The sequence below is a fragment of the Balaenoptera musculus genome, chromosome 1 (genome assembly GCF_009873245.2).
Source record: "Balaenoptera musculus isolate JJ_BM4_2016_0621 chromosome 1, mBalMus1.pri.v3, whole genome shotgun sequence".
NCBI classification, from domain to species: domain Eukaryota; kingdom Metazoa; phylum Chordata; class Mammalia; order Artiodactyla; family Balaenopteridae; genus Balaenoptera; species Balaenoptera musculus.
Window position 1 is genome coordinate 82,162,023 of NC_045785.1, and position 25,714 is coordinate 82,187,736.

The window sequence follows — 25,714 nt, forward strand, 5'->3', positions numbered from 1 at the left end:
CAGGAAACTGCTTCATGGACGCGTACTGTCTTTTTCGAAAGCAGAATACACCCACACTCTAGCGATCTAGTTATTTTGGGGAGCTCTCTGACATTAGCATTTGAGGCCTTAAGGCTTCTCTCCTTGCTTCTGTTGCCCTTGTTACAACTGACTGACTTCTCTCCTCTCCCTCTCCCTCTTGGCTTCTATTATTTCGAGACTTCTGCTGCCTCCTATGTTTGGCTATCTTACTTTTCTCTCACTATTGGGCAACACAAACGCTTTACTCCAATTAAGGCAATCTCCTCATTGTTTCCAGAACGATTTCTGTCTCCACAACTTCACGTTGTTACTTTGAACACAAATACTTTGTTATTTTCTACCTCAAAATATAGTCAAAAGCCTGTACTTCAAAGTTCCTTCATTACTTATTCTCAACAGTTCCAGTGGATTTTTGAGTGGTTACTATGTGTTAAGTCTTCTTGCTGACCCATGATGAACCAGTAACATGAGCAAGAAATAAACCCTTTGAGATTTGGGGGTTATTTGTTCTTGCAACATAATCTAGCCTATCCTGACTGATCTACTGATTTCAGGGAAATAATTTAGCTTTACCAAGTTTCACTTTCCTTATATGTAAAATAGAGATTAAAACAGTATCTATCAAATAAGGTTGCTCTGAGGATTAAATGAGGGAATACAGGTAAAAGTATGTGGGTAAAATACAGGTAGAGGTACTTAGCACAGTGCTAAGCACAAAAGAAGTATACAAATGTTATTTAAAAATTTTGAATTATCACCAGCTAGCAATTGGTGTGTTAGTAATAACAAATGAGCATAATGGAGAGTATTGTTTGCTTTTTCAAATGTTAACTTCAAATTACATATGGTATGATATTCTTGTCAGTAATTTTAGTTGAAAACCTAGGCATCTACAAATTAACATTTTAGGATAACTACTATAGAGTTAGCCTAACTCATCATAAGAAACAGCTTTTCTTCTTTTCATATCATCAATTTTTGGATACCATGAAAAAAATAACATTTCATATATATGCATTCTCTCTAAAACCTTTAAACCTTATTAAAGAGATGTTATCCTTGTTTTCAAAAGCCCAGTTATAATAGGGATATATTGTTCTATAAATAACTATTTAAATTTGGGGTCCAGATGAGCATATTTCATGATATATTGAAACGGAGCAGGACCCTATGGTCTATGCCCCCCATGTCCTCAGCTTGCCTTTTGTCTGCGGAAAAACTTTAGCCAAATAATAACTTTAGTCAGAGAAGTGAGAAAATGCAGAAACAAAGGAAAACAGTCAAAGGAGGCCAAATAATAATAGTTTAGTCATTGAGCATAGTCAAGGGCCTTTAGTTCCTTCTCAAGGGCTAGAGAGAATATTCTGAGCCGTATCCTGTGAGCTGTCTTACAGATGCTAAAACCCCACCAGGTAGAAGAAGTTAACTGCATGATGACCAGACTGTAGCCATGACATAAGCTGCCACAATTCCAAGAACTGGCCTCAAGGAAATGGGAACGAACCAACCATGGAACTGAAGATCAACTGTACCTAAAAAAAACAAGATGATGCTGGTCAGACCACCACATGGCCAATTTCAAGACAACTGTCAGAGCTGACTGTACTGTTTCTGCATTAGCCCTCTCCCTCAACCTATAAAAGCTCTTGCTCACTAGTTGTAGGAGGGGGGGAGTCGGTCTTTGGACAGGCGTCCGCCCTCCAACCTCCCCGCACCCCCTTTTCCGGCATCCAAAATAAAGCAAACTTTCCTGTCCACCAACCTTGCCTCTTTATTGGCTTTTGAGCAGCAAGCAGCCAGACCCCACTTTCAGTTACAATATCTTCCTACTATTTATATTTAACTAAATTTTCTCTCAGCCATATTATGTATGGTTTATTATTAGTTGAAGGCTGCCCAGACCTGGTAAAGATGACAATCATAAACACATCTGTATAATAATTCATAATGTTAAAAGTGCTTTTGCGTAGTCTCATTTGACTTTGAATCTTCTGAGTTATATATTATTTCCATTTCTAGTTGACGAAAAGGAGACTTGGGCAGTGGCCTGTCTAAAGTAACAAAAAACTGGGACTGGAACTTAGGTTCCTTTACTACACATTTCTTGCTTATGCTACCACAGAACCCTGTAGTGATAAACCATTACTGGAATAACAACACATATGCTCTACTGATTTATGTATCATAACTCTATAAGCCTATGTAGCATAAATGTTACATGAACAAGCGTAACTATCATTATTACATTTTTTCAGGAATGATAATATTTGGGTCAGTGATAATAATGTGATAATTTGGGGGACATTTTTTGCTAGCTAGCTTTTTCAGTCTGACAAACTTGGTAAGGCTGAGATAAATTTAGACGCTATAACTCTTTAAATTAACAGTAAACTGACTTACAAAAACACTTAGAGAGCCAACATCTGCGCCAACACATTCCTTCACATTCCTATTTTGAAGAAAATTTGAAAAATATTGTTTTATCAAAGAAATTTTGTTTTGACTAAACTTAGGAACACTGAAAAACAAGTGTCTACACTTAAGAAATTAAAGAACCTGCAAGTGTACTGGAGAAAACGCTAAATGAAAAAAAAAAAAGTGCAATTAAGTAAGGTCTCCTCAAGGTGCCACATCTAGGGTCTTAAACCGAAATAAAAAACTTTAAAACATTTCAAACAAGCCAGCTGCTGCCAATGTATGGAAAGCAAAGTAACCCATTAACTAAAGTGCCTAAACTGATTTAAATGGTATCTTGTTACTTTTTAGAAATTGCAACACCCTGCTATTTATAACACAGCCTCTTCTTCAAAATGACAGTATGGCAAACTTAGTTTTTAAAAATAATGCAATTTTTGTTAAGAACTTGACACACGTTTGCTTCCCTGGAGAGAAGCAAAAATCAGAGTTAAGATACTTTAACACACTTTTTTTCCGCCTCATCAGAAGCCAGTGTGCAATACACCATGAAAAATGTCTAAGTTGGAACCTTGTAATTTGGCTCATTGTACACTACGCCTTTCCACTACGTTGGATCTTATTTCTAGTTTCCAGCTTAGCTATTAGTAGTGGTTGGTAGGGCAAGTCACTTCTCTGAATGTTTCATTTCCCATAAAACCAGAAAATGGGTGGAGGACCATAGAGAGCTTTGAGCTGAATAACGTCTATTAGATATCATCAAAAGCTTTTTCCTCCGGACGATGCAAACCCAGGCACACGGGGTTCTGCTTTGCCCGCATCCCACTCCCGAACCTAGGCTTCGTTCCTCTTCCTTTCAACCTCAATTCGGGCTCCTGAAGGTTAGCAAAGAGTTCTTTTAACGAAATCCAGCGCTTCTTTGTCTCCAAACTTAGCTAGGAAAGGATTCCGAGGCCTCAGCTGGCTGGGAGAAGGTAGTGGCGGCGATCCACCCTCGCCGGGCCACCCACCCCAACCCGAGTCTGGCGCCGAAACCCCGGCGCGTGCTTGGGGCTCCCCGGTACCGCGAGGCGCGCGCTCGCCCGGCCACTGTCCCTGGTAAACGGCGGGATGCCAGGACGCGTGCCGGGACAGCGGCAGGCGGAAGCCGCTGGCGGAGAGGACGGGCGGTTCCCGCCAGCACGGGTGGGGGAAGGGCGGCAGCCACACCCGGAAGTCGGTCTGGAGGGGAGGGGGGAACATGTGGGGGCGAGGCTTCCGGTAGCGCAAAGGGTATCGGGAGAGGCTTCCAGCAAACCTTCTCTGGCCTCTGGAGGGACGGACCACCGTTGCCGCGGCTTTGGCTTCTACGATCTGCGTTCGGGCTAAACGGCCACAGCGGCGCCACTGCCGCTCCCCTTGCGCCTGGTTCTGACCGTATTTGTTCCCCGGAGGCCGCCCCGGTTACAGCAGCGGCCGCGGCCGACATGTTGTGAGGCGGCGGCGCGGGTGTCTCAAGGATGGTTTGGCTGAGGCGGCAGCAGCGGCTGCTGGCGGCGGCGGCATTGGCAGCGGGGGCTCCGGCTCTGTAGAGCCCAGCCCGCTGGGTGTCCGCCCTGTACCGCGGCCAGACCAGTGCCCCTGGACCTTGCCTCTGCTCCGGCGCCTTTGGGGAACGGTTAGGCGACAGCGCACGCCCCTCAGAGGAGACACGAAGGGGGTTCTCCAGTGCTCAGATTTCCGGACCACCTAGCCTTCCCCTCTCCGACCTGGGCAGTGCTGTCCCCAGAATCCTCAGCCCCCCCTTCCCCCAAATTTGCTCCCAGCCTCTCCCTGAATCTTTCACACACGTGGGTGTTCCACGCCCTCTCGAGCCAACCCCTCGCCCCTTAATTTTCTGCACCCTCTTCTCAGAGCGCCCCCCGGATTGCTCTCCGAGGGCAGCCTTTTGAAAAATCTTCGTGGAGCAGTGGACCAGAACTGGGGAGTTTTCAAAAGTCGGGGCGCGAGAGATAGGAAGGTACGATGGCTTCCTCATCTGGGAACGATGATGATCTCACTATACCCAGAGCTGCTATCAATAAGATGATCAAAGAGACTCTCCCCAATGTCCGGGTGGCCAACGATGCCCGGGAGCTGGTGGTGAACTGCTGCACTGAATTCATTCACCTTATTTCTTCTGAAGCCAATGAGATTTGCAATAAATCGGAAAAGAAGACCATCTCGCCAGAGCACGTCATACAAGGTAAGTGGTATGTGTGGGATTTTGTTTCAAAGAGGGGCCAGGGACAGACTGCTAATCGCGTGACCCGTTCATGTCAAAAGCCTTCAGTCCTGTCCCCTGGTTAGTACTGATAACTTAAAAAGCTGCGCGGGCATAGAGGCAGCCGGTACCTTAAAATCCCTGTGTAATATTCTCGTGGTCCTTTTCAAACAGCGAATGCAGGTAAGGGTTGCAAACGATTAGGTCAGCTAACATCCCCCCAAATAAGGTAGTAGCAGCGATCTCAATTTACAGCCAGGTAAGCCCAAGCAACAAGAATTTTGCCTGCCTGAAGTGGAACCTAGACGTGACAACTGAGAAAGTGCCTGCCTAAAGGGGAACCTAGATCATGACAACTGAGAGAGGAACCCAGAAGTTCTGCCTTGGAGAATTAGAATTCAGACCGGAAGTTCAAGCATGAGTGCCACCCGACCTTTTCACCAGTGTAGAGGAAAAGATGAATTTTCAGAACACAAGTAAAAATATTCTTAACGTGCATGTTCAACGTTGTAAAGTTTATTAGTGTTGGATAGAGAGAGTATATTTTCTCCTTTAAAAATGGTTTCATGGTCCTAACGTTCATCAACAAGTTGCCAAAGCACTCCAGTTCTATTCTGTAAGAAAAGGGGCAGTGTTCTTTAATCTTCCTTCCCCTCCTTCCTTCCTTTCTTCCTTTTTCTCTGTAGCTTGCTTTGTTCCATGAGATAGATTTTTACAGCTTGGGTTGAAAGATTGTGAGAGATGTTTTTCATGGAATATTTCCCACTTGTTTCCTGCTGTCATCCCCATTTAGATGTAAACACTTCAGCTTTTATTGAACAGCAGTTCTGAAAGTTTAAAAGTTTCTTCTCTCATCTTGGAAAGGATTTAGTTCTGTTAATAGGGATTTGGGGGACCATATTCTGATGGTTTGTTTCAGGGGTGGGGAGACATTTACTAGTCATAATGTTTTGGGAAGCACTTCCTGTGACTTGTACATATACTCTTATGAAAAGGTTGCATTCTATTTGAGGTGATAACTTGCTTTTTATAATAACCCAATTAAAATTCTAACAATTTCTTGATTGCTTTCGAAGTCAGAAAAAAAATCATGGTTAATTTAATTTTGGTAGGCAGGCGGTTGTCTACCATTTTATTTTTAAAATTTAACTTTTTAAAAGGTGACTTCCCTGTTATTCTGAAGTAGAGGACACATCTGCTCATATTCACCATATGCAGTATTTTATGGTCAATATTGACAAAAGGATTAAATGATTCATTTTTGATCCTTAATGATGTGTAGGAGGTAGATTTAAAACATACTCTGCCATTTCCATTTCAGTACATAAGGAGAAAAAAAATCCCTAGGAAAAAGTATATTTGATTTTAAAGCTAGTGTTTTCTTCTACTTGTTTGGTGTACTCTGGCAAGTAAAATGAAAGCCAAGTTGTCTATGTTTCCTCTTGTGTTTTTATTTTTACATTGTATGTGCAGTTGTTGTCACAAGTCTTTCACAAGATTATCCAACACAAATAGCTGTAATTTCCTTTTACAACTCATAAAAGAGAAAAAGGATCTTTTATCAACATTGTCTTTCTAATGAAAATTGCAAAAGATTTCAAAAGGATCTGCCTAAACATTTGTTTACACCACAGAAGTGGGGATCATTCCAAAAATCTAAAAACACACTACAATCTGTCTTCTTGGGTAGAGTTTATTCTTTTCTAGGATATATTTAGATTTCTGATTGACATGATGGAAGAAAAGTGCAGCTGTAGTGAACAGTATGCTAAACAGCTCGACTTTGGAATATGCTAAATTCAGTTTAACATATGAGTCAAAAACTTCCAGTGAAAGCATTTTCCTTGTGTACTGAGAATGATTTATTAATTAAAAAAAAATCATGCATTAACCTGCTACAGCCTTATAAATTTACCTTTTTTTTTTTTCTTTTTAACATTACCTTTGTTAAGTGGGTAAGGACCTACATTTTAGCCCCAAATTCTCCCCAGTTAGGGGAATAGATTTTATACATTTTTAATCTCATATTGATATCATATTGCTTAATCATTTAAAGAAACTTTTGTCCTGAGTGATTAAAATTTTTTAAAAGAGATCCTTAAGGTGTGTATTTTTTTAGGTGTTTAAAGTGTGTGTTTATAGACTAACTCTAGAAAGCTGGGTATGACATTTTTTATGCTGTTCTGTCAGTGTTGATTATTTAAGAATGTAAGATATAGCCAAGTGGAATAATGTACGTTTTAAAGTGGTTTGATTTTCACATGTTGAAGTTTGGATTTTTTTAGTAATAAGTTTAATGAACTAAACTTTGCTTCAGAACATTTCACTTGTTCACTTGCCACTTTGCTTTACCTTGTCAGGGCATATTAAGCATTTGAGGCAGTTCTGTAAAATGCATGCAGAAGTTAAAATAATTTTATTGCCAGTAAATCTGAAATTATATAACCTAGTTAAAATTTTAAAAAATTATCTAAATATTTTGCTTATTTTTAGTTTAAGAACACGGACTTTGATTGAAGATCACATACACACAGCAGAGGGAGTTCTAAGCTTATAAGGTGTTCCTTTTATTTCGTTGCTGGGTTTCTGTGAACACATATCTTTAAATGAGTACTAACATGTTCTGTTGCATTATGGAAAGAATTGACATTGAGAGTTAGGAGCTGCAGGTTCTGTACTGGAAAGTCTGGCCTTAGGCAAGTCTGTTAACTAAGGTTTTCCCATTTATGTATAAATAATACTTAATGGTTTCAGGTATAATTAGCAATTACTGAGAATCTGTCAGGATTGATAAACTTACATGAAATATGCTACAATAAATAATAATTTAAAAACTTTATAGTGATACTGATTGAAACATAAAGCTGAAAGTCTGTTATGTTTAACCTTACATCATGATGCCATTTGTAAAGCCAAAGCGTAAATAAGAATATTTTAAGTATACTATTTTATTTCTGCATTTTAAATCTCTTGCTACATTTTTTTTTCCTCATGTTTTTGAGAATAGTAACTGAAAGTAGTGAAAGTTTGAAAAAGTCTCTGAGGATTCACTTCTTCAGCAGTTATGTTGCTCCAAGCTATATGTTGAAGGACTTTTTAAAAAAAAATTATAATCCCTCTCACACTGGTACTTTGGTAAAATACAAAAAAAAATGGATCACTAGAAAAACAAAGTGAAATTTTGTTTTTTTTAATATTTATTTATTTACTTATTTATTTTTGGTTGTGTTGGGTCTTCGTTTCTGTGCGAGGGCTTTCTCTAGTTGCGGCAAGCGGGGGCCACTCTTCATTGCGGTGCGCGGGTCTCTCACTATCGCGGCCTTTCTTGTTGCAGAGCACAGGCTCCAGATGCGCAGGCTCAGTAGTTGTGGCTCACGGGCCTAGTTGCTCCGCGGCATGTGGGATCTTCCCAGACCAGGGCTCGAACCCGTGTCCCGTGCATTGGCAGGCAGACTCTCAACCACTGCGCCACCAGGGAAGCCCAAAATGAAATTTTTTGATATGCATTCAATAGAAATAAAATTACCTTGTCAAATTGCTATGAAGTTTCTTTTTTTTTCCCCAGCTTTTTGAAATATAATTGACATATAGCATTGTGTAAGTTTAAGGTTTACAATGTAATGATTTGATGTGTGTATATATTATGAAATAATTACCACAATAAAATTAGTTAACACAGCCGGCACTTCACATAGTTACAGTTTTGCTGTGAAGGTTCTTAAAATGCTTACTTTGAATTTCCGTACTTAACTCATTGCAGACCCTTACAGGCATTTCTGGCACAAGTCCATGGACCACACTTTGAGAATCTTGCTCTAAAGCCTAAACCACCGTCTGTTTTGGAAAGTGGATGTGGAATAGTTTTGAAATCACAGGATCTGAGTGATTGCAGAGAAGTTGTAATAATAATAAGAATGATATTGTATTGCCTAAATAATCATCCATACTGAAATTTTTTTCTGAAGGGACATGTAATTTACATTGCACAATTTATCACCTAATCAGGTGCTTTTGAAGTTAGGATTTTACTGTTTTCTTTAAAACTTTTATGTCTTTTGTTTTTGTTTTCCTTCTGCCACCCAGCAGTTACTTTTGAATACTACTGTGTACTTGGCACTGTACTAGATACTGCTAAGGATATAAAGATGAATGATATTTGATTCTTGCTCTGCCATCCGTCTCTCATTGTTGTCCCAGATTCCCAGGAGTGGTGATACCATAGAGGGCATGATTCTTAAGGGTCTTTGTCAGGCCAGTAAGCCAAGAAGTCACTTTGGCCTACATCCTCTTAATGTATTTTAAGTTAACTACATCACCTCCATACCTCCATCACCTAACATACAAACAAAAGGAAATAGAGAAATTAGAGAATGCTATTTTTTATATTTTAGTTTTTTTAAATGAAAAGCATGCATTATGCATTTGAAGTATAAAGTAATTCACACAAATTCATGTCATAACAAAACTTTTGAGGAGTACGTCATTTTTGGTAAAATATAAGATACGACTGTATTAAAATTGTTGTTGGTTGGACATTTTTACCTTTTTTTTTTTTAAGTAGTTGTCTTAATATCTGTCTTTCAAATTGAAAAAAGCATGCTAAATGTTTTTTTTTTTTCCTTAATATGCCATGCACTTTTCTGGGTACAGTTTTAAGATAGATGGCAGAGGGTAGCAGACAGGCTTCTGAAAAATAAGTGATATGTGTTTTATCCACAAATTTTAAAATATATATATTATTATTTATTTTATTTATTTTTTTGGCTCTTACTCTGAGATCCTTAGAGTGAGGGCCATCAATAGTCCATAAAATCCCTTTGTACAAATTAGAAAAAGGCACTCCTTCCATGTATTAATTTTGTATCCTGCAACTTTACTGAATTCATTGATTTGCTCTAGTAGTTTTCTGGTGGCATCTTTAGGATTTTCTATGTATAGTATCCTGTCATCTGCAAAAAGTGACAGTTTTACTTCTTCTTTTCCAATTTGGATTCCTTTTATTTCTTTTTCTTCTCTGATTGCCATGGCTAGGGCTTCCAAAACTATGTTGAATAATAGTGATGAGTGTGGACACCCTTGTCTTGTTCCTGATCTTAGAGGAAATGCTTTCAGTTTTTCACCATTGAGAATGATGTTTGCTGTGGGTTTGTCGTATATGGCCTTTACTATGTTGAGGTAGGTTCCCTCTATGCCCACTTTCTGGAGAGTTTTTATCATAAATGGCTGTTGAGACACTCCTTCCTTAAAAACCTTTACTACCATCTGCCAGAAAAAGTGCTATAATAAGCATACAAATCTATGATGTTTACAGTATGAATGGCTCTCCTCAGATATGCTGCTGTTGTGCACTGAACCACCTGCACAACTGTTAACTGATGGCCCTGCTTAGGAGCCATTTTCCTTATCCTTTAAGATTCTCCTTTATGTAAAATGGGGATGTTATTACTACATGATAACAGATGATGTAAAATATCCCCGTTTAGAAAATGCTGTATCCAGTTACTCATATCCGTTAGCCAGAATGTGTTTAAAATTAAGATTAAAGTCAATGCAGTTTTGAAATTAAATTTATGGCTGCTCCTGTTGAACCATTTTATTGAGAGTGCAGTGTTTGTACTCAGCATTGAGAGTATAGCTCTTTCAATAATATTAAATATTAACCTTGGATTTACTTGCAGTTTTTTTTTTTTTGAAAACAGTGTTCTCAACCTTAGATGTTTTTAAAAGTGAGTTTTTTGTTTTTGTTTTTTAATTTTTAACCCAAGCCCTCCATGGTTTAAGGTAGATTGGATTGAAGTTTTTAATGTCTAGTAATTCATGACATTTTGAAGAGTTGTCTCTCAAGTGTATTGATTTGTTAATTTTGTAAATTTAATATACTTGTTCATCTTGAATTTAATGGTGTGATAATGCATAGCTATACGTTTATTTAGGCCCTGTATACTTACTAGCATACTCTTAAGTGTAAGAGAAAAGATAAAGATGAATGAAAAAAGTCCCCACGCCTGCCAGTCTGTGACCTCGCGACGCCGCCTCCACAGGTCTGCTGCGATGCCCGTCGCGGGGGAGGACATCATGAGGCTCCTGTGCTCCGTCTCCGAGGAGAGGAAAATGCGGGCGGCCGTCAAGCACTCCGGGAGGGGCGGCCTGGTCACAGGGGCCGTGGCCTTCGTTGGTGGTTTGGTGGGCGGGCCACCAGGACTAGCCGTTGGGGGGGGGGGGCGTCGGGGGTTTGTTAGGCGCTTGGATGACAAGTGGACAGTTTAAGCCAGTTTCTCAGATCATAATGGAGCTGCCACCTGCCGAGCAGCAGAAGCTCTTTAACGAAGCCACTGCCATCGTCAGGCCCCTGGAACGGACGGACGCCGTGCAGCTGACCATGCTGGTCGTGGGCAGTGAGGCCCTGCAGCAGCAGCTGCTGGCGACGCTGGCCAACTACGTCCCCAAGGAGCTCCGGGCGGAAGTGCAGTGCGACGACTAGGCCTCTGCTCCGGGAAGCGGGGTCCATTTAGATGATTCCCCCCGACTCATGGAAGGTGACTGGGGAGCTGCAGGAAGCCCCACATCATCAGAATATTACCCTAAGCTGTAGCGAAGTCTCCTGCTGGAGAGGCTGGGGCTGTGCTATATCATGTTCTGGAAATTATTTGAGAAGATGCCGTGTTTTGTGGCTGTGTGCACCTGTGTGCCCTGACAACCCTTCAACTGGGAAGCTGGTGAACAGTAAAGCCGTGACTGCTGCCACGTAGCGGCAGTTTTCTGAATCTACTCTCGCTCACACAGGAGCTGGAAGAAGGTCTTCACGTTCAGCCTCCTCATCTCATCACGAGAAGATGATGCCTGTCCAGGCAGCCCTTGCCCGACCAGCCCTCCCTTGGGACCTTGGGGCTGTCCCCTGCTGGAATCATGTTTACCTCTTGAATGCCCCTTCCCCACCCAGTGACTTCTGAGTGGCCTCAGGGAGGGGGCAGTCGGCCTGCTGAGTGAAGCCACAAACGTCAGTGGCACCCAGCCCCTCCCCCAGTAGCTGCCCGACTGGGCTCTCGCCCTCCCAGGGGCTTGCTTTCCCCATCTGAAAAGTCATAGTAGTTCTTGAGTGATTTTTTTTTTTAATAAATAATTTTTTTTTAAATTAATTAATTAATTTATTTTTGCTGTGTTGGGTCTTCGTTTCTGTGCGAGGGCTCTCTCTAGTTGCGGTGAGCGGGGGCCACTCTTCATCGCGGTGCGCGGGCCTCTCACTGTCGCGGCCTCTCTTGTTGCGGAGCACAGGCTCCAGACGCGAAGGCTCAGTAGTTGTGGCTCACGGGCCCAGTTGCTCCGCGCCACCAGGGAAGCCCTTGAGTGATGTTTTTAAAATTAAATATTTTCAGTAAAATTATTGCTCTTTCTGAAGTGGTAGAATTATAAACTATCTCTAAGAAATGTGTCCACCCTAAATTTCCCCTAATACTGTTTTTGCTTTGCTTTCAGAACCACAACTTGACTAAGTGTCATCAAACTACAGTAAATGTTTTCTGAACAACAACAACAAAAAGATGAATAAAAAAAATAAAAGATGAATAATATGTCCAAGTTAGTTAAGGGACTCTTACACGTTAGACACTGTGTTGTTAAATGCCTTAGGTTAATCACTTGTTGATTCCCACAATCCTTAAAGTATTAAAAATATAATAGTGAATACTTAATTTTGCTCCTTCTGTGGGCCAGCCTCTGTTCTTAGCTCTTTGTTTATATTCATTTATTCTTCACGGCAACCTGATCTGATGAGATGTAGGTCCTGTTATTCTTGTTTTAGAGGAACAGCGGTGAAGGAACTTACCCTGACTCACACAGCTAATACGAGGCAGAGCTGGGAGTCAGCCCCTGTGGGGCTGCACGCTTAACCACTATAGTGCTTCTGGTTGTAGGAAGATATTATGAAATAGATGCTGTTTTCATTTTAGAGATGGGAAATTGAAGCTTAGAGATATTAAGCAACATATCCAAGGTTATACAAATACAGTGACAACCAAGTTCCAAATTCTAAGTCTATCTTATTTCAAAAGGGGGAGATTACTTCTGTCTAGGAGGATCAGGCAAGCTTAATTTGAAGATATAGTTTGATCCAGGCCTTGAATGATTTACTGTCAGCACGAATGTGGGAAACTGGTGCCTGTTGGGAAACATTGAGCAGTCAGGTTTAGCAAAGTATGCAGGGATTTAATGGCAGAAATAAAGCTGGAAAGGTAAGTGGGGCTAGATCCTGGAGAACCTTGTTGTAGGACTAAGGAAATAAGACTTTTCTTTAGAATAAGAAAATAAGACTTTTCTTTAGAATGTGGTGGGACACCTTAAATCATTTACTGATTTCTTTTGGTACTATCTCCAGCCAGTATTATTGAAAATGCACTACTATGCTTGTGCCTTTAAAAAAGAGAAAAGACGGACTTCCCTGGTGGCACAGTGGTTAAGAATCCACCTGCCAATGCAGGGGACACACGTCCGAGCCCTGGTCCTGAAAGATCCCACATGCTGCGGAGCAACTAAGCCGGTGCGCCACAACTACTGAGCCTGCACTCTAGAGCCCATGAGCCACAACTACTGAAGCCTGCGCGCCCAGAGCCCGTGCTCTGCAACAAGAGAAGCCACCGCAATGAGAAGCCCGCACACCGCAATGAAGAGTAGCCCCTGCTTGGGGCTTCCCTGGTGGCGCAGTGGTTAAGAATCCGCCTGCCAATGCAGGGCACACGGGTTCAAGCCCTGGTCCGGGAAGGTCCCACGTGCCGTGGAGCAACTAAGCCCGTGCGCCACAACTACTGAGCCTGAGTGCCACAACTACTGAAGCTTGCGTGCCTAGAGCCTGTGCTCTGCAACAAGAGAAGCCACCCAATGAGAAGCCTGCGCACCGCAACGAAGAGTAACCCCCGCTCGCCGCAACTAGAGAAAAACCCACACGCAGCAACAAAAACCCAACGCAGCCAAAAAAAAAAAAAAAGAGTAGCCCCTGCTCTCCGCAACTAGAGAAAGCCCGCGCGCAGCAACGAAGACCCAATGCAGCCAAAAATAAATAAATTTATTAAAAAAAAAAGAGAGAGAGAAAAGATAAAACTTTGGCTTCTAGCATTGACACTTAAAAAATAATGTCTGTCAATTCAAGTAAAAAATTCAGGCTGCCTAATTTTCACTTAATTTCCTACTATACTCCAGACTCCTTGAGGCCAGGGATTAGGTGGTGGTTAATTTGGTAGACAGAACTCAGAATAAGAATAATGTCTTATTGAAATTTGGGGGGACAAGGAGAGGGTCTGTAAGTTAATTAAAATTAAAGGAATAGCAGTCTGCTTTTTGGCATCACATTATTTCTAAAGACGGTTGATGAAAACAGCTTAATATATGAAATAAGTAAAGTTGTAAGTCATTCAAAATGCCTTAAAAACCACAGCTTATATGGGAATGTAGATTTTAAAGGTATATTTGGTATTCTTGAAGAGCAAATTTTTAAAGTTGGAACTTAGGGCATCTTTACTGAGGGAGTCTGGCTCATCATAGTTGTTGATAGACTGTAAGAACTGATGAACTAACTTAAGTTCATTTACTGTGTTTTTCACCACCTATATTTCATCATTGGCTCAGAAGGCAAAATATGATTTTGGGGCCTTAGCATTTAGAAAACTATATGATTTTAAATACCGTGAGCCAAAAGGAAATTTTATGCTTTGTCTTTCTGGATTACAGAAGGCCTTTTTTTCTTACAAATTTTTCTTCTAAATGTGAAAAAATAAAGGGAGAGAATTTTTTGTTAATGTTTCTTCTATCCTTATAGTCTTCCTTTATCCCAGTTTTTCTGCCATGTCATTTAAAATATTTTCATAGTGTTTCCTGTTAAGTTTTATTTTCAAGGGAAACTTTGGTTGAATATAAATGCTGAATTTCATAAGCTCTTTCCACCAGTGTTTCTTAAACTTGGCAGTTTGAGTGTCTTTGCTAAAAATACTAGTTTCCTGTTGGTATATTAGACAAAAGAACTTATCTATTCTTTCATCTTATCCTGCTGAAAGTTAGAGCATGTGTTACCAGCCTACTTTTTCTAAGCCAAATGGTACAAAATATGTTTTATTAACAAATATATTCCAAATATTTGCTTTTTTTGTATTCTTTGAGAAAGTGATGACTTAATGGTTGATTTACTATGAGTGGTATAGGAAAAATGTTTTCTTACTAAAACCACATGTTCTTACATTGGACTTTTTTTTTCCTCCAGGAAATGCTTTGGTTTTTAAAAAATTAGAAAGAAAAGGAAAAGTGAAGGCCAGTGCCTTGAAATGTTCCTTAAGTTTTAACTAATTTGCCATCTAATATTAAGAAAGTTTGATAAAATATTTTGTCTTAGCCATACCAATGATTGTTATGCAGCTATAAAATAGGTAAAATTATTAGAAAGCAACAACCTTCCCCTCCAACCCCCAGCCCAAAACCCTCACCAAACTTAATGTTCCACAGGTGAGAGAAAAAGTTGTGTTTTACCACTTTTTCATGTTTTCATATTTTCATTTCCCCAGCACTAGAAAGTTTAGGCTTTGGCTCTTATATCAGTGAAGTAAAAGAAGTCTTACAAGAATGCAAGACAGTAGCATTAAAAAGAAGAAAGGCCAGTTCTCGTTTGGAAAACCTTGGCATTCCTGAAGAAGAGTTATTGAGACAGCAACAGGAATTATTTGCAAAAGTAAGTAACACGTTTTAAATTATTTTCATCTGAATCTGACCCTTTTTGCTAACAAATCATACTGGTTTCTAAAATCATTTCCTTAGTCAACATACGTACCCCCAGATTTTTCTTTCTCTGGCTGGTTGATCATAGAGTCTGATGTTAGGTCTGGGTAGTTTTTTACTTTACATAAAAGCAAATATTTGCAGCAGCCTGTTTTCTGAGGAGAACAACTCCAAATAACTACTGAGATTTTATTTTGATGTTTTTTCAGGCAGAATGGCCATTTAAAAGCATGAAAAGTATACCTAAACATTCTTAAGATTTAAAATGATAGACTGGTGAGAAAATATTGTATCACATTTTTAGATGAATGGCATATAAGAAAAATCTGATTAACATCTACTTTGTAGTGAAATTAGGTCTTTAATACACCTTTAAAACATTCTAATCTTAAAAACTTTGAAGGGCCAGTGGAGCAGAGAAAGGGAGAAAACTTTTCTCCTTTCTTGCTTGTCACAGTTCTAATGTCCAGTCTGTGAAGGATTAGCAACAAGTACTAATATCCCTTTATTTTTTAAGAAAGGAGGGGACCACAGGGAGCTGGGACTGAATGGAATTTGTGGCTAGCCTCTTAGAATTTCCCCAATGTTATCTCTGTACCATCTTCTGGGCCTGCCTTGGCCCATCCTTAGAATCCTGGGTACCTTCTTCATTCCCTTCCAGTTCCCCTTGGTGGCAAAATAGAAGCAAGCTCTGTAATACATTTCGGAGCCATCCTCTGTGGAAGATCATATTTTCCAAAGATGACTGCTATAGTATATCTCACCCCTCGTGTTCTCCCCATGGTTCACTGTGCCTTGGTGTTATAGCAGAGGCAACAAAGGCTGGCAACATTTATTACCTAATAAAAAAAAATACCTAGGGATGAGGATAAGGGGATGCAGAAGCCCACACAGCACAGCTTCCACATGGAGTGAACAGACACTACAACCAGTATGCACGCATACCCCATGCTGATGGCAAAGACCAACACAAAAAAGCTTTCCATCAGTCCTTTCCACTCAGGCATGGGATGCAACGCCTAGAATACCTACAGGTATGTAGGGCAAGAACAAGAGGAAGAAATTGAGAGAGAAAAATTGGCGTTTCCTTCTTCTCTACCAGGTTCCTTGAAGCTGGGGAGAAGACAGTTACAGAGTACAGTGATTCTTGAATGTGACTGAATATTTACTCCACATAAGACTGAGAGCTTAATAACCTGATTATTAAGAATGCAAATCACTGTTCAAGGCAAAATTTATCGGCTGGGGCTGAGGTACCTTAATGGCATTTTTACCTTCTCTTCTCTGTACCTCCTCCCCACCTACCCTGCAAAGGCAGGGGCAAGGAATTATGAACTTGAAAATTTATGATAACAGCTTAAAAAATAATCCATTCCATTTTTGGGTACTACTAAAATGCTCAGATTGCTCAAGCAAACTGTCTATATGTAAATACTTTTTTGAAATAAAGCATTTGACTGACTTTCCAGTGGGAAGATCTTGAAAGTTAGACCTAAATCGTTGGGCCAGAGGTTGTTCTATGGCAAAAAGGATGTAAAATATGGAGTGTTTCAGTTCCATAGAGATACTTATTTCATCATGGGAATAGAGCTGTGTGGTCATTTATAAATGTCTGTCCCTACCATTAGTCTGTAAGCTTCCTGAGGGCAGGACCCATTATTAATTGTATCTCCAGCACCCACCTAACATGGTAACTAGCACAGGGGGAGTATTCAATAACTATTTGTTGAATGGATGACTGAGTTGGGTTGGTAAGTCAAGGAAGCACAGAACTCTAGGGGTAGGAGAGACTTTTGAAAATCATTTACTTCAACCTTGATCTTCCAAATTACAATTCTGAGGTTCGAGGAGGTTAAAGAACCTATTCACCATTATTAAAAAAAAAAGAGGGGAGAAGGTGATGTTGTTTTTTCCCTACAAAGTCCTGGCTTCTCATTTGAAATTGAAAGACAGGTTTGGTTTGAATAGAAGAGGTAAGAATTGCTACCAGTTACTGTAATTACCATTAGAACTGGGAAATACCATTTTAGGTCATCTCTTCCAGATTAGTACCATAACTGATCTCTTTGCAGTCATAACAACCAGTTTGGTTTATATTTAAAAGCATTTGAATTTTAAGTGTTATCAAGCACTAGACAGCAGATACCATTTAAACTAATAAGGAAGATAAAAGCTTACCAACATTTGAGTTCTAAACATGTGTTAATCATGTTGCCAAGTAATTTACCAGTATTGTTTCATTTAATCCTCAAAACAACCTATGAAATAGGTGCTAAAGTGGAAAAGCCTTTGAGGCAGGCATGAGCACATGCAAACAGTGTTATAATCCATATGAATATGAGGTACCAAATGAGGAGTGATAATTTTTTTTAAAAGCTAATGGCAGACTTCCCTGGTGGTTCAGTGGTTAAGAATCTGCCTGCCAAAGCAGGGGACATGGGTTCGAGCCGTGGTCCAGGAAGATCCCACATGCTGCGGAGCAACTAAGCCTGTGCACCACAACTACTGAGCCTGCACTCTAGAGTCCAAAAGCCACAACTACTGAGCCCATGTGCCACAGCTGCTGAAGCCCGTGCGCGTAGAGCCTGTGCTCTGCAACAAGAGAAGCCACCGCAATGAGAAGCCCACGCCCTGCAATGAAGAGTAGCCCCTGCTCTCTGCAACTAGAGAAAGCCCGTGTACAGAAACGAAGACCCAACACAGCCATAAATAAATAAATAAATTTATTTAAAAAAAAAAAAAAAGAGGCATGCAATAGCATGATGTCTTAAAAAAAAAAAGCTAATGGCTATTATTTATTGAGTCTCTACTATTGCAGATCACCTACAGGGTGCCAAAGGAAATATTTGATAAAAGGAAAAAGATGCTCTGCTAAATACTTTATATACTTTGCAGAGTTCTTAATGAGTAATACAAATTTTACTATGCCCATTTACGCCTTAAGAAACAGACTCAGAGATAGAGAAGCTTGCATGAGATCAGATCATTTGTTCTACAGATATTTATTAAAGTCTTCACTATTTACCCGATGTAGTGTTAGGTGCTAGGCTTCTAACAGTATAAAAAAGAGACATGGTTCCTATCATTATGAAGCTTAGTACTGGGAAGGATTGACTTAAACAAATGAAAGGGTAAGTACCTTTTGACTCCAAAACCTGTGCTCTTTCTACAATACTGTGCTAATATTCTAGCCACCATTTTGTTTGCTTAAATTTATTTTGGAACTTTTAAGTGAAATGAACATGCTTTATCATTTCTAGGGCAAAAAGATGAATGAAAAATAACTGACTGACTGCCATATCTGTCTTCAGCTCTCTACCCTTGTCATCTGTTTTGTTTTGTTTCTTTCCCCTTATCTCCCTTCTTTCTTGCCCTGACCTATAGGTGAAAATACCCTAGTATTTCTTTGCTATTGTGAGAAAAATCAGAAGAGAAGTAAAATTATAGCAGCCGCTTAGTACTTTTCCTAGAGCATAAAGTACTTTAGTCTTAAATATAAAAGGAACTGATAAATTATTATAACATCTTTTTCATAACTTTCATTTCACTTAATCATTTAGACTTTATTTTACATGCCAACACAATAGCAGCCTCATTTGAAGCTATCTTTCACTGTTAGCAGCAAATATTTGAAAAGGAGGTAATCTCTAATACGTTGAGATTAAAGTTAGCTGTAAATTATAAATGAGTTATTTTAGTGTGTGGAAGTGGGAAACTTAAAACACAATGAAAATCTCCAGAAGAAGTGAATTAGAAAGTATATGCCTACTTACTTCTCTTTCACTCTTCCATTTTAGAAGGAAAATACTTGGGATGGATTGGGTGAGAAGCAAAAGGGGAAAAAAGAAAGCAGAATAAATACACTGAAATTTTTAATTTGTGGAAATGAATACAAATAATATTTACCAATCAACATTGATTTTAAAGACACTGGAATGCTTTTATGTTCAGAGAGAAAAGTATGGGTGCTGATTTGGGGTGATGATACCTAAAAGTCAGGTTAAATTTTTAGTGTAACCAGTACATGTCTTTGTAGATCATTGAGCAAACTACAAGGTAAAGCAACTTTGCAGTAAGACCTGTGTAGAGACTTGAAATTATTTGCATTATCTTTTCTGTGCCACAAAATTGTATCTATTTATAGTTGATTAGGCCACAGAGTAGGTATTATTAAGTTGATTAAATCGATATATTTGATTTGCCCTACCATTTTCAAGTATTTCCTGTGAAGCGTTCTTAGTCTATTTTGAACTCTGGGTATTCCTGCCATAAAAGTAAACATGCCTGTGTGCTATGGAAATATTTTCTATATTTCTTTATAAAAATGGGTAGAAGTAGTTACTAGAATACCTGGTCTTTAACTTCCTAAACAAACACAAAAAACGTTTTTGTTTTGTAGGGAAGGTGTAATATAGGTATATTAACAGCTGTATTATGAGGTTGACTAGTCTCATGAGGAATATATAAAGAGATCCCCAAGTACAGAGATATCACATTAGATTTTAATGATATAGGAGTGTGCCAGTTACTAAGCAATTATCTCAGCATGAAACCCTCCTTTCTATGTTCCGCTTTGAGACTGGGCCCAGTACTCTGCAAACCACGTTTCTGTTTTCTAGCTGACTTCCTTTAGACTGTGCTGCCAGTAGGGGGCTCTAGAGGGAGATTACAGGGCTGGGTGGAAGAAGGCACATGTTCCTTTCTTTTACTTTCAGTTGGCTTCAAGTTCCTTTCAGCAACCCACCAATGCTTCACCCTGGCTGCATCATTTTTTTCCTGTAGTGGGAACTGAATCTGGTTTGCAGTTTCTCTAATACAGAAGCAGCCTGAACATGCATCCCCTTCCTCAAGGATTTGGGTCTCAAACCTTGAGGCTCTCCTCTAAGCTCAGAGATGGTAGTAGTACCAGCCAATTTATGCCCCTTCTTCAGAAGTCTAAGTTTCATTTCCATGGGTTGCTCCTCTAAGCTTCCAAGTTTTAAAAATCCCAGCCTCTTCCCTTGTTTCCCCCAGTTTTAGGGTTGGTGGCTGCTTCCTGTAGTTGCCACCCACATATCTTAGTGTTCATTTCTTGCCTTTTCAGTTACCTAGTTACCACCTTTATACTTGGTTAATAGTCTTTTATATGACATTCTCTCTATTTCCCTAACTAGTGTAACTTCTGTCTCCTGATTAGACCCTGAATGATACTGGAAGGAATCAGGAACAAACTTAATGGAGAAACTAGTATTTCAGTTTGACTTGAAGGAAGAGTGGAATTTCAGTAGGTGAAAATCAGATTTCAAATAGAATGACTATCAGCATGAGTAAAGGTAGCAAAAATGGGAGGGTATGATGTGTATTTAGAAAACACTTTATGTTTATCTAAGGGTTTTTTTGGGTTTTTTTGGAGCACAAAACAAATGTTTTGAAAGAATATTAGAGAAATACATTGGGGCAGACAGTAATTTGGAGGGTCCTGAACTCTAGGCTGAGAAATTTGGACTTAATTGGTAACAATTAAATGATTTTTTAAAAAATTACAGATTAAACAAATTAATTTAATTTAATTAATTTATTTATTTTTGGCTGCGTTGGGTCTTCGTTGCTGAGCACAGCTTTCTCTAGTTGCGGCAAGTGGGGGTTCCTCTTCGTTGTAGTACACGGGCTTCTCATTGCGGTGGCTTCTCTTGTTGCAGAGCATGGGCTCTAGGCGCCCGGGCTTCAGTAGTTGTGGCACGCGGGCTCAGTAGTTGTGACTTGCAGACTCTAGAGCGCAGGCTCAGTAGTTGTGGCACACGGGCTTAGTTGCTCCGAGGCATGTGGGATCTTCCAGGACCAGGGCTCGAATCCATGTCCCCTGCATTGGCAGGCGGATTCTTAACCACTGCACGACCAGGGAAGTCCCTAAATGATTTTTTTTTAAGTGTAGTAATTCTCCCCTAGGAATGTTTGGATAATACATTCATGACAGATTATTAAGAAAAGTTAAGAATGTACATGGTAAAATCTTAAGGTTATGCTGAGCCTCATTGTTTTCCCACAAAACATTCATCCAGTCAGAAACTACTGGGGGCCTGTATGTTGGGAATGCAACAATGAATATGGAAACATTTTCTATTCTCCACTCTAGTGGAGAAAAAAGATGTATACTCACGTAATTAGAGAACAAAATGGATAGGTATGGGAATGCATAGAGAATTACAGAATATGAAAAAGAGCAGAAAATGTGACCTAGAAGGACCAAGAAAAACTGAAAACTGATGTGTGTATTAAATGATGACTAGCAATTGGCCATTCATAAAGGAGGGTATGAGCCAGGCTTAAAGAATAATTCTGAGAAAAGACAGAAATGGAGAAACAGCATTGTTTTGGTAAACTCTAATGGGAAATTATATGATCTTTTCAAAAACAGGTTCATTTTTCCCTTCTTGGTGTGGTTTTTCTGCTAATGGATGAAATTAAATTGGGAAGGAGCCTTAGCTCGTGCAGTAGGGCATGTAATGCATATGTATGCATCTTGGTTTCTCAAATCCTGTGGTGGTTTTTATAGAGGATATTTCAAATGAATGGATTTTAATTATCCCACTTAAATTCAGTACTGGATAGATAATTTTCACTAGTGTGTATGTGGGAAGGGTATGTTCTTCGTGTGTACCTACGTGTGTATTTACAGAGAGGGGAGAGGGACAGAGGAAGAAAGAGATGTATCTATAGAGTAGGGAACTGTAATAGAAACTTAAAAAAAATATCAAGGTAGCTAGTGCATTCACGTACAGTACTTTTCCCTAACAGAGGTATTGTACTAGCAAACTTTTAAGCCACAGAAATAATTTTTAGATTGCAAGTGTTTACGTCAAAATTATGAGTTAAGAGGACAGAAGAATCAAGTGAAACAAAAGAGAAACACAGGGAAAAGGAACCAAAGAGTGAATGTTGTGATTTTTCTTTAAACTTTTTTAGGTTCTTCAGTTGAACCATTATGTAGCATAAAAGGAAACTTTTTTTTTTTATTTTTTTTTTTATTTTTATTTTTTATAGCTACTTTATTTATTTATTTATTTATTTTTGGCTATGTTGGGTCTTCGGTTCGTGCGAGGGCTTTCTCTAGTTACGGCAAGTGGGGGCCACTCTTCATCGCGGTGCGGGGACCGCTCTTCATCGCAGTGCGCGGGCCTTTCACTATCGCGGCCCCTCCCGTTGCGAGGCACAGGCTCCAGACGCGCAGGCTCAGTAGTTGTGGCTCACGGGCCCAGCTGCTCCGTGGCATGTGGGTTCTTCCCAGACCAGGGCTCGAACCCGTGTCCCCTGCATTAGCAGGCAGATTCTCAACCACTGCGCCACCAGGGAAGCCCAAAAGGAAACTTTCATTGAAAATTTTTATGGAAAGTTTTGGAAACTCTCCTTAAGAGAATTGAGAAGAAGCAATCTCTAATTATATTTTCTTATAGAGTTCATGTTGTCCTGATGTACAACAACTATATCGTGGTTGGAAAATATCCAAATTTGATAATGACTAAGTTTATGAAAGTGTGCATGTTATAGGTTTTTTAAAAAATTACTATTTTTTTTTAATGTTTTTTGTGTTTAGGCTAGACAGCAACAAGCAGAATTAGCCCAACAGGAATGGCTTCAAATGCAGCAAGCTGCCCAACAAGCACAGCTTGCTGCTGCTTCAGCAAGTGCATCCAACCAGGCAGGATCTTCTCAGGATGAAGAAGATGATGATGATATCTGAAATTCACCAGCTGAGTTTCTATTTCCTCTATAAATGTTTTTCCCTGCACAAGAAAACAGTGAAAGAAATGCTTATCTGTAATTTTGTATGCATCTTGGTGGACTTGCCATTGGTATTCTAGGGATGTCTGCCGTTAAGTTTCATCTATTGTGTGCTATTCATGTAAAAACTGTCTCTTCGAACTATTGAAAATTTAAGGCTCAGTATAATATCAATTTTGAATTTTTAATGATGTTTATGAAATTTTAGATAGCAGTGAGTCCTTTATTTGATCAATAAACAGTGTTACAGAAAACTTCAAGTTTATAAAAATACAGTGAAATTTATACAGAAGCTCTAAATCTTCATTTGCATTTCCTCTGCCCTTTTAACTAAACTAAAAATTGGGAATTTTAAATTATTGGGGGGGAGGTGCTATGTGATGCAGTAGATATTAGATCAGGCTGGTGAAGAAACAAAGAGTTCAGTTCTGTAGTATTTGGATTTTTTCTCTTTTAAAATGAGTATATATACAGGCACTACATATATATGCTCAGATAAATATACTTGTTTTAAAAAGTCTCAAACAAGACATTCAAAAACTAGGATGAGTATGTTCAGTAGTAGTTGTAAAATTTGGTAGGTTATGTTTTGATTTTGTTTTTGTTTTATGTAGAGGTAAAAACTAAAGTTTTATTATAGCATAATTCATCTTGAGCTACACTATTACATTTCAAAGACTGTCCCGTTTTGAGGACTGTCATGATTCTTAGTATTTCACTCCAATGATTGTTAATAGTATTACTTGCTTAGTCCATCCATGTTTATTGGAACTTGTGAAACAATTGCTTAGGTTCCGTTGGTTTAACTAAGGTTCATGAATATTCAAACCTTTGCTGGGGGAAAGAAATGAAAGTTAATGAGCATGCTTGCTGTAAGACGGATTTTTTTGTAATTTAACTTGTAGTCATAGTTTACTTATTGTTTGTTTTTAGCATTACTTTTACAATTTCTTGACTAGATGGCCTAGAGTGTCCAATGCTTCCTTTTGAAATGGCATCATTGTCTCCATAATAATTGAGCTTTAAAAAATGATTGTTTTTGTTTTGTTTAAGAAAGTGTATCATAATTGATCAGCCCTATATGAAACATAGTTTCAACCTGCTCATTACAAGGGAAAAGCTTTAATTTGGTTCTAATAAATAAAGTATGGTAGTGATTTTTATAGGAATCCAGTGTGTTGAAGAACTGGCCTATTGTTTGTATTTTGAAAACAGAATGGAAAGCCACTTAGGATAGTATGAAGTAATCTAAATTCCTATGTCAGTTGCCAAATCATTTAAATTTGTATATTCACCAGGTCTAAAGATAGATTGCAGATGCCAGGATTCCAATTTTAATTGAAGAGCTAAATAAGTAAAGTTTACAAGTATTAGATTTCTTAATGATCATATTTCGCAGTTTTAGAAAAAGTGAAATATTGTCATACATTTATTAAATACACTTCTTCCATGCCACAACTAAGTGAATCTTGATTAATGTTTTGAGTTGAAGTTGGTATTGAATCCATGAAGTGCATTTGGACAAAATAGAAGGGATTGTTTTTTTAAAAGTTTAAGTACCAAAGGTAGTCTAGTCTAAGAAATAATAAGTTAATAAGTGTTGGCTTTTCTAACTTGTACTGTAACATCCTTATACTTTCTATTTTAAGTATATCTGTTTCTTATGTAAACAACTTAGATATTTTTCCATACTTTTTTTTTTGATGCAGAGTTCAGGTTAATTAATATTTTACTGCATCTGATAATGTATTATATGTTTGAATCCTAGTGACTTTTCATTTTGACATTCTTGTGATTTTCATATGCTGTATTCTTCAAGCAATAAAATCTGATGTGTTTTATAAATTGTTTTTATATTTAATGATCTGTATAGATTAATGGCATGAGATTTCTGTTATTACCATTTTTACTAGTTTCAAGAATCCTAGGCCCAAAAGACATTTTGATCATTTGGTATATAGTACTTGACTTTCTCCTCTGTTTGCTGTTATTTCAGAAAATGTGGTTTTACTTGTATTTTTGTAATTTACAGTCCTAGGGTGCAGGCATAACAGAGCTAATTAAGCAGTATTTTACTCTTATCTTATTTTTTAGCAGTTAACTATTACATTCTGTTGAGATTTTTTAAATCCTTTGGAGAGAGAAACAAAATCTTTACGGTTTTTGAGAAATAAAGTTATTGTTTAGTAAGTATTTTCCCCACCTCCTTGAATGTATGTCTTTTTCAGCAGATTATCAGATAAGTGTTGAAAAGGCATCAATTTTTAAATTTACATATACCATACATGTAAGTACATAAATAAGGGTTTTCACAAATTAAACATACTCATTTTGCCAGCCCTCAGATCAAGAAACAGAGTGTTATGAACACCCCAGAATCTCTCCTTTTGCCCCTGTCTCAGCACTATCTTCTTCTTCCTCCACAGAAGTAACTACTATTCTGACTTCTAAAATCAGTTTTGCCTGTCTTTTATTTTATGTAAATGCAGTCATACATAATACACTCTTTTTTTGCTCATCATTATA

The 25,714-nt window shown here is 38.8% G+C and overlaps 1 protein-coding gene and 1 pseudogene across 1 annotated transcript; both read left to right on the plus strand.

Moving 5' to 3' along the window:
• The first annotated feature begins 3,699 nt into the window (after positions 1-3,699).
• Positions 3,700-25,029, plus strand: DR1 (down-regulator of transcription 1). Its single transcript, XM_036870825.1, has 3 exons — positions 3,700-4,660; positions 15,220-15,383; positions 23,001-25,029. The coding sequence occupies exons 1-3, from the start codon at positions 4,441-4,443 to the stop codon at positions 23,145-23,147; spliced, it is 531 nt and encodes a 176-aa protein (XP_036726720.1). The 5' UTR covers positions 3,700-4,440; the 3' UTR covers positions 23,148-25,029.
• On the plus strand, positions 10,616-11,755 carry LOC118904671 (annotated as a pseudogene).
• Positions 25,030-25,714: the final 685 nt, after the last annotated feature.